Source organism: Ailuropoda melanoleuca, chromosome 15, assembly GCF_002007445.2.
Source record: "Ailuropoda melanoleuca isolate Jingjing chromosome 15, ASM200744v2, whole genome shotgun sequence".
Classification (NCBI taxonomy): domain Eukaryota; kingdom Metazoa; phylum Chordata; class Mammalia; order Carnivora; family Ursidae; genus Ailuropoda; species Ailuropoda melanoleuca.
Window position 1 is genome coordinate 15151839 of NC_048232.1, and position 9989 is coordinate 15161827.

The 9989-nt window shown below is 42.5% G+C and overlaps 1 protein-coding gene across 7 annotated transcripts in view; it reads right to left on the minus strand.

Annotated features, from left to right (window-relative positions):
• Window positions 1-9989, minus strand: part of RSU1 (Ras suppressor protein 1) — a 238908-nt gene that overhangs the window by 194310 nt on the left and 34609 nt on the right. For 6 of the 7 annotated variants that reach the window (XM_034644158.1, XM_011224175.3, XM_034644156.1 and 3 more), the window contains one exon: window positions 8920-8970. The exons of the other annotated variant lie outside the window; for it this stretch is intronic. In XM_034644158.1, coding sequence (XP_034500049.1) covers window positions 8920-8970 — 51 coding nt within the window. The remainder of the gene's footprint in view (window positions 1-8919; window positions 8971-9989) is intronic. 7 annotated transcript variants of the gene reach the window in all.

The following is a 9989-nucleotide window of genomic DNA, read 5'->3' on the forward strand; positions in this document are numbered from 1 at the left end:
CCAGAGAGAAACGAGGAACGGTCCACACAGTCTTGAACTCTGCATTCTTTCAGGAACATACCTTTGAAAGCACACTGGAGTACTGAGGCACTACCCAGGCAGTCAGGCAGTATGTCAATAACCAGCCCTAACCAGGGAGCTGGGTCAGAGAAGCAGCACGAAGAGGAAAGGCAGTGACATTCGATGGTCTGGGAGGAAGTGACATCTAGTGAAGGGCAAGCAGAAGGCAAAGGCTTCTCTGCGAAAAATGCCTAAGAAGTTTTGAGACACAGTAAGAAGGAAGAGGAGAACATGAAAAACAAAAACAAAAATCACTTCAATCACTGCAGAAAGCAAGCTCAGTGTCCTAGAAAGAGCAGTCCAGGCTCTTAAATATCATTATCATGTATTATACACACACACACTCAATCCTCGATTATGAACATGAAGAGGGAGACAGCAGAGAAGTCAAATTCACACACACACACACACGCTTTGCCAATAATTCACGTCTTCTTTTACAATAAAGAATGACTTCAGCCACAGGCCACACTGGGTTACTTCTCTTCTTTCCTCATCTTCTATTTTAATGCTGAGGATGGGAGTAATTACATGAGGAAGAAATGGGCCAGGGGTCAACGGCCAGGACCAAAAAAATCCACACAATCCACAGAGGGCTTTTTGAACGCCCACTCTATGATAACAATTTTGCCTCTTAACCTTTGGAATTCTCCCTGCTTTTCTGTTTGAACAGGCAAAGTGTCACGGCCACGCTTCCACCACTGAGCTTCTAGATTTACGTGGGTGGGATACGTGAACTGCACACGTACATCCTTGACAAGACAGCAGGGCGATGGTGAGCACAGAAGCTTGGACACCATGAAAAGCCCCCCACCTTCCAGCTCTGGTTACTTGACCACATCAGGCCTGTTGCTTCTACCAGATATAGAGAAGGGCGCCAAAATATGCCCTTCCTTTCACGCTCAAGTCATCATATATGTAAGGCTGGCCCTTCAGAGTCTAATATTAAACTTACGACGGCCTTAATACTTGATTTTCCACATACTACAGATGGTGGGACAGGTGGGCTTTGTGGGGAAAGAGGAGAATTCCTCTCAACTTTTTGAAGGATGAGCAAGACTTGAAGAGGGTCAGGGACTGCAGGTAAGAATCGGGTGATCAGAGAAGAGTACATTTGGGCAGGAGAAAAAGGCTAAAGGAATAGCAAAAAATTAGACAAGAGGCTTCAGACGGAAAAGGAGGTAGATGAGTTTGTTAACTAGTGGTCGGTCAAGCGCAGAGTGTTTTGTCTTATTAACCTGACTGGCAAACTGAAGAAAAACTAAAATGGGAATAAAGCCTTCTCCTAGGTTTTATGGAAATTGAAATACGTATATACTGTGAACATTAATAAAGGGACACGTCACTCAAACGTATTTGGGAGGCCAGCAGGGGGAGCTCTCATGCTCAACCACTGGTGGTCAATTGCGGACCCAACAGGAAGAGATGGACCCTGTACAGGGATACTTTACCATCCCTGCAGGAGGAAGAAAGGCTTACCTCCTCCCCCAGCAACAGCCCAGCCAATCAGAGACAGTAACAACTTGGCCAATGAAAAGCCAGCATACTTCCAGCTCCCACTTTATTCCAATGGGCTTTTTGCTTACAACAGCATCCCCAACTTACCCCCTCCTCCACAAAGAAGCTCCCACTCTCTTTTCCAGCTTGCCCGTGGTTTTGCCACAGCTTGCTTGTCCCAAAGTGCAATTCTCTGCTATTCCCAACTAAACCCACTTTTGTTGGTAAAATAATGGAGCAGTTTTATATTTAAGGTTAACAATACACATGCATTCCACTCAAGATTACACATTCTTATTTAACGAAATGTAAATTTCAGCAGCTAAAGTAGGTGGAGGTTTTGAACGTTTTTAAAAAGCTATGAAGACTGAATTTCACATTGCAATGAAAGTCATCTTTTTAAAGTTTTGTACAAATTTCCAGCCAACATCTCTAAGAAATAGCACCAGTATATCTACCCCACAACTACAGTGTTATCTTTCCCCTACTCCAGGGTTCCTAAATATGGGTTATATGCACCCCTAAAGACTTCATGGATGGTTTTTATAGGATCCACAAAACCTATGTGCGTTTTTCTAAGGATCACTGACACAGTTTCACCCCATTAAAAAAGGCCAGTGAGTTACGAAGTGTTAACTTCTCCAAAAGAATGTATGCACCGAGGAACTGCACCTTTTAGAATATCCTCTCCCACCCTCCCCCACAGCACACCCACGAACGTACACCCACGAACGTACACACACATACACCCGCACACCACACACATTATTTAGGAAGAATAGTCAACAGATGATTCATATATATATTTTTTGCTATTAAATCAATTCTGTTTGAGAATTGTATTATAAATAGTAAAAGAAACACTTTTCAAGATCAGCTACCCTAGAGAGGCTAGTTATGATTTGGAAAGGCACAGGTTCAAAAAAACCCCAGTCATTCTCTCCACAGCCCGCCACCATTCTGAAATTCTCCCAACTAAAGTCGTTCCATTTATAAATATACCGTGGCAGCGCCTGGGTTGTGCAATCGGTTAAGCATCCAACTCTTGATTTCAGCTCAGGTCATGATCTCAGGGTCATGGGATTGAGTCCTGCATCTGGCTCCACACTGGGCATGGTGTCTGCTTAAGATTCTCTCTCCCTCTGTCCTAACCCCCCACCTCTCTCTTCCCCTCTGTAAATAAAAAAATAATAATAATAAATAAAAAATACTGTGGAAGAATTAACACACTACAGTTTAGCTAGCTTCCTCTTGGCACAGAGCAAGACTCCAAGAAAAGAGATTCTAGAATAGGTAGATTTTGGTTGGTAGCACTGCATCAGTGGGCCAGAGACTCTGAGCGAAGGACACAATACCATCAAGAGACAGCTTCTCCAACTTCACCCAATGGTCTTGGCCTCTGCTGGTTCTGGATATGGGGCCAACAGAATCTTCCATGAGATGATCTAGCAGGTTTACTTACTAAACCAAAATAACAAACTCCCAACTGCGGGTAAATTTTTTTATAGTAACCTAACCACTGGTATCTGATACATACTGTCTAATTAATAGCTGCCAGACTCAAAAATACTATGTATATAGTTTTTCAAATCCAATCTTTCAAATGGTGGCATAGTAACAAACTGATAAATGTGCACTAATTTAAAAAATAAGCTATTGATCAAAGCCTCTGTATTATAGATACATTTACACTCTTTTAAAATGCAAACAGCAAGTTGTTTTGACATTGTCACAAGATAAATTCATGACACACAGACGATTTATTTTGCATATTTCCCCTCAGTTTAATTTCATACAAGCCATGCACAGGAACTTTTGCATAAGGCATGACAAATAATCTATGAGAGAAGAACTAGAGACTGTAGAACAAAAAGGTGTTGAACACCGGTCAAGGTCATTCTTAGGAGTTGGAACAGTTTATTTCTCTCATACATCTCAACAATCTATGAGCTCTGTAGAAAGGGGTTTAATTTATTATGCTTTTTTAAAAAACTGCTTAATTTTCTTCATTATAATTAGATCTGCATATTTTGAGAACGTCACATTTTCATGTGCAACATGCTCCTTAGTTCATTTATAACATTTATGGTAAATATCCCATATATATATATATATATATAATATACACATCTACATAAAATTTTAAATTATTATATTAACTTCTATATATTTAGAACATTATCTTTGATAAATTATTGAAATCGCTAATAAAAGAAAATCCTACCATTTCTTGTCCACTGTAATTTTGAATTCATACATAAGCTATAACCAATGGGAAATAGTCTGCTAAAAAAATAAAACACACTTTGCCATAAAACAGGTTTACTGCCTGACTAGCCATTTCCGATACATTAAGTGACAAGATATGGTCACATTAAGGCCTCAAACTGCAGGCAAAACTCCTAAAACCTCAAGAAAAGGTTTTATACGACAGTTCAAAGTTCAAAGTATAAAACTGACAGTTATGTCCAGAGACCCACACTTATGAAAGGTTTACACAGAGCTGGCTGTGCAACGTTCACACAAAGAGAAATGATATCCTTCGTATTTTTTGCACAAAATGATGAATGCTTAATCCTCAAAACGTATGGGTCACAAAATGAAAAACATGACTGTTATATTCAAGGTGCTGGCAATATCTGTATGTGAGTTTGGCTGTAAAAATAAAATTGTTTTTAAAATTAAGAAAAGCTTCGCATTAAAAAATTATGCCTAGAAACTGTTTTGTCACCGACTCAGAGTGTAATTCATTTCATAAGGCAGAGCATCCTTCCCTTCACAGTGGCATTTAGTAAAGGAATCCATGTAAGTCCTCACAAAATGCACACTTCCCTGGGTTTTACATAGTTATTTTTTAATTAAAATCTGGTTACACGCATATACATTTTTAACTTTCCACGGGAATAAAGAATTACATATCCCCAATACAAAATACTACAGAGGGCAATAAAATTCTTCTAATGTAAAGAAGTAAACTTTCTAACTTGAGAAAGTAGCCGTAATAAACTCAAAAATGGTATGTGAGACAGAATAATTATAGGAGTAAAAGAGAAAAACAATGTATATCCTTCTAGAGGGATCTAACTTAATAATGGCAAACTGCACCACATAAATAGCAACAGCAACATACCCTACTGGACAGAGCAGAATAACATGCAAAAAATTTAATCTCATAACACAAATTCAGTTTTTAATCTTTTCGCCAAAAGACCCAGGGGGGAAAATATGTATCTCAACAGTGACCTCTAGTGGAAGAGCCTTAAAATGACAGTCTCAAAATGAAATTCTCCAAGACTGAAAACAAGTGGGAAAACACCTACAAAGCTAACACTCCCAAACCACCATAAAAACCAGGTATGAGCTTACGGAGCCAACTGAAAAGACTCAGCAAACACTGGCTTAAAAGGCAGAGTAATCACAAAGGCAAGCCCTGGAGCAGGAGGGCAGACACACAGGAAAACCGTCTTTGAAATCATTGCTATGTTCCCTTCTTTCAAAACACTGAGAGCGAGCAAGCCCCTGGGTAGGTCATCTCTGTCTGCTCTGACTTCGCACGACTCATCACCTGCCAATCCATTAATCAACCTGTATTAACTGAGGGCCGAGGTGATGTTCACCAGGCTCTTGGTACTGTTGGAGGCGTGGGATACAAAAGAGCTTCAGCCAGGGCTCCTGACCTCAGGGAAATTATAATGCAATTAACTGCATGAAGAAATCAGTAAATAATGGGGGATCTTAAATATATAAAACTAACTTGAAGTGAAGAGTAACAGGTACAGAAGCTGTCACAACTAGAAGAACGAAAGGAGGCTTTATGATGAAGGGACACTCAGCTGAGCCCATCAGGGTCACTGGGCGGAAGGAGCATCCATGGGTCATCCTGACACCAGCAGTCCCCACCTGTGGATGCTCAGATGTACCTGAGGGGGGCCATCCCAGCACCTCACTCCTCACTATGAACGAGGAACACGACGTGGACATCAGTTCCCAGCACACAGGGCAATGCTTCTTGAGCCCTCACAGTCCAGCACGTGTGACATTAGCCCCTGAGTAGGAAACAGCAGTGTGTGCTGGCCACATCTACTCAGGTCCCTCTACTAGTTAATCCCACAAGTCCAGTTTTTACACAGATTGCTTCACCTCCGGCCAGCTGTTTCCTCGCAGGACCTCCCTGCCATCTAGGGCTCCCTTCTGTCAATCATTACTGCTTTCTGTAGACAATTCCTGGGAAGAAGCCACTATGTGCTCGGCAACTGGTGTTAAAGAAAAAGAAAAAAGGTCCCCACTTTCAAAAACGCTTAAGATCTATCTGGAGAGAGCAAGGACACATAAAGCAGTAGGAGGACAAGGACGTGCTGCACCGGTGTGAAGGGCCCATGAACAATAGGAGTTTGGGGAAGAAAGATTTCCCACTGGCCAGGGCAGCTGGGAGGCCTCGAGGACAGGAGGAGCGGGCGAGGCCGCAAGGAGTGGAAGGGAGGAGGCAAGGTGCAGAGGCAGGGCTGGGCGTGAGGAGAGACTGAGGAACATGTCTGCAGCAGCACAGGGGGAGGAAAAGCTGGCTGGAGGGGGGTCCAGATCGGGGCAGCTTCTGAAAGTCAGGAAACCGCACCTTCCACCAGATGCGTGCGTTATCTCAGGGCGAATGGTGTCTCAGACGGGACAGCCTGACTCTGCGGGAACCCTGTCTTTACTCTGAAACCACTCCCCCCGGGGCCAGAAAGCACCTCTGCTGGGTTGCCAGCTAGCACCTGCCCCTCAGAGCACAGGGAAGAAGGAAAGATACGCCTGCTGCTCTGCCTTCCGTCTACATAGCTCAGGGAGACGCACGCGTCCAGGAAAGTTGTTCCAGGCACAGCTATCCCCACTCCCCGCCCCCGCCATTCTACCAACGCCCATCCATATGGCCCCAATCCCCCGGGGTTTAAATTTAAATAGTGCTGCTGCAGTAATGATAAACCCCTAATAGCGCCTGGCTTGACAATTTGGAAATATTTTTTATGAACTCAAATAGAGGAAGCTTGAAGGATTTCTGTTCACAGAATCTTGGGGTATTGAAGGATCATCTGCCCACTTCCGGCTTCCTGTAGCCTCCCTCCTACTAGGCTAAGAGGACGTGTCCACGTCAAAACCACCAGCAGGGAAAGGAAGCCCACTCGTTGCCATAGGGTCTGGATGGCTCCTCAGATCCTTACTCCAGTGCGTGGAGTCCCACGGTGTCCCCAAATCAAGGTCCCGGTCTGTGCCGGCTAGCCATTCAGTCCAGGAGTGCACAAGTGGAAATGTCAAACACCAGTGTAATTGGCAGACTAAGAGAAAAACACAAGTACTTTTTGCAAGACAAAAGCAGGGCTGAGGGGTTTAACTTCTGAGTGCCACTGGTTTTAATGCAGCATTGTCAGCCAGGCCCTATTAAAAACCATGGAAAGTGAAAGACACTGATTACCATACAAAGTGACAGGAGGGTGTGCTCCGCCACTTGCATTTAATGCATATTTATATTTCCATCAAATAGACATATTTACTATAAATACTTGAAAAACCATAGCGAAGTCATTCATTTAAATGCCAGAAAAATAGTAAAAGATGCTAATTTGACCTTAGTGGAACAGATCGAGTGTCACTGACACGACTCACAAGGGCTTGAAACAGAATTTACCAAGACGATTAATTAGAGTTTACTGGATTAGGTCAAGAGTGTCTCAAAAAGAAAAAGAAAAAAAAAAGAAAAATAAAACAGGGAAGGAAGAAATTTGAAGTTTGAATCCATTCGTAGCCAACCTCTTCAGTAACAGTCACAATTTAACTCCGTTTTTATGCCTCTCTAAATTAATCTCGTATTTGTATGCCAGAAAGAAACTGATCCCCTGATCCCCGAGATTTCTATCTTTGTGGACACGTAAAAAAAGAAATAAACGACGACTGAAAACTCTGAAAGGTTTTGTTTGTTTGTTTTTAAAGAACAGACCCATTAACGATGTAAGAGGACTGGAGCATGTCCTGCTTCTTGTTTAAATGTACACTTTTTTCACTCTGCTGATGATGCAAATCTAACGAGGGCAAGCTTGGCAATTAAGTATTTTTATGAACTGGCAATAGCTTTGGGGACTTCTGCTCACAAAATCTTGGGGAATTCAGGGATCATGCTGTCCACCTTTCAAGACAAACTGCAAATCCCCTCTAAACCGGGATTATAGTCTCAGTGGACAAAAGGATCCTTTGCTATAAAAACCATGAAACTGGCAGCATATTACCTGTTACAAAAATGATCACATGTGAAGCGGAGCCTTCACTTTCAGGTTCTGTGACCACCGTTACTCAAACGTGACAATCAGGCCACTCTGCCTTGGCCTTACAAATAGGTGCTTTTGCTAAACATGAACTAAATCTGCCTGTTTCCCCGCACATGAAGGGGCCCTAACTGCCCTCCTAATTCTCAATCATCAGGAGCTCCGTGACATTGCCTCGAGCTGTATATAACGCACATACACACATAAATTCACGCGACACATCCCTCAACATGACATTCGGCTCAATTTCATGGGACTCAGAAGGCGCCCTAACAAATTCTTGCCACATGATTAGAAAATCACTCAAGTCTGCAGGAAATACGGCAAGCACAAAGAAGTGACAGTCAATTAGGAAAGAGAAAGGAGAGTGGGTCCCTGTCATTAAAATCTTTAAAGTCACAGCTCTAAGGATAAAATGGCCCATTATCACTCACAGGAGATATTTTCATAAAAACAACTATCAGTTCTCCTGTATGTTAACAATGCCATGACACCACCCAGACCCCAGAGAATTCTTCTTGGGAACCCGACTCAAAAATGTGAAAAATGCAGACGCCAATTTACATAACTTACACAATTTGGGGGGGGGGGTTCCCTCCTATCCCTCAGAGAAACAGAGCAACACTTAAATATTCTCCATTTGGGGAGGAAGTACAGAGAAAGCCAAGAACTCTTACTCTAATATTTTTTTAATAAGGTTTTTTCCCCCCATGAAACACTTGTTATCCACCTGGCAGTTGGGGTCACTGGAGCACTTACCAGCCCTGAAAGGAACCATTTCCTGAGAAGCAATGTCATGTTCTTCCTTCAGTTCACACGTGAGAAAAGAATTCTCCAAACAGAGCAAAGTAAACACACACACACACACACACACAAACGAAGCAGAACAAAGTACAAGATACAGGACAATACGCTCATATGCTCGTGTACCGCACTGTCACCAAAGAAGATTTTAGGTTTCTCCAAATAACATCTGTCATTAGCATCTTCAAAGGAAACAAAAGAATCAACAGTGTATCACAATATTACCTCCAAGTCAGAAACTGCATAATCGACAGTAAAGTTAACTCACTTGTTAGCTTGTTGTGGCTGAGGACCAGTTGTGTGATGTGCGATAAGGAGACTGTAAAAGAAAAAAAAACAAAAACACACACACAGTCAGTAAATGTTCCCAAATTATCCCCACACTCCTACAAGATGAAGCGTTGCATTATCTTCACAGGTTGAAGTGTGAGCGCTCACGAAAATAGAAGGAAGGTTTCATGTAACACTGTCTGTTAAATGTTACGCCAAATGAAGAAAAGCTATGCAATTAGCGCGGCGAGTTAGAGCTAATGAGATTACTGTCACGGGATCAAACATTACAAGGGCCAGTTAGCTCTGCGTGGCGACCTGCTCCGCGGGCCTCGCCTCAACGATCCGTCTCTACAGCTAACGCGTGTCCGGAGCGTGGAGAGGCTCAGCGCCTCACGGGAACCAAAGGGAACAGCATGTGAAGACGGAGAGACCATGTCCCAGTAAACAGGGAGCACGTCACTTCACCTGTGCCCACCAGCAAGCCGGAAAGTCTTCTACACGCTACCGACTAAGAGGAAAAAACTTTCCGCTCCAATTATTTTGATGTTTCAAAGCACCAGCAGATTGCTCGCCAGTTTCAAACAATCTCATGGAGGTTTCAACAGAACAAGCTCAGACTCGCTTAAAAGATGATTTTTCCAATTCTAAAGAAAGAAGATACACACAGATCCACAAGAAACAAAAAAAAAAAAACCAAAAAGTCCAAGAAAAAAGCGACCTGACTTCCATTTTGGGCTCTAAAACTTTGCGGGATGATCAGCATATGTTTTAAATAGTACGCTTTAAATACATATTTTATATATTAAACAGAGTTAGACATTCTTCCGATATTCTTTCTCTAAGAACATTATTATATTATGCAGCGGACTTTTTTCCCTAAGAAGAAGACACCCCAAAGATACAGACGTAGTGGAAGAGAAGGGCCATATGCACCCCAATGTTCATATAGCAGCATTGTCCACAATAGCTAAATCGTGGAAGGAGCCGAGATGCCCTTCAACAGATGACTGGATTAAGAAGATGTGGTCCATATATATAATGGAATATTACTCAGCCATCAGAACA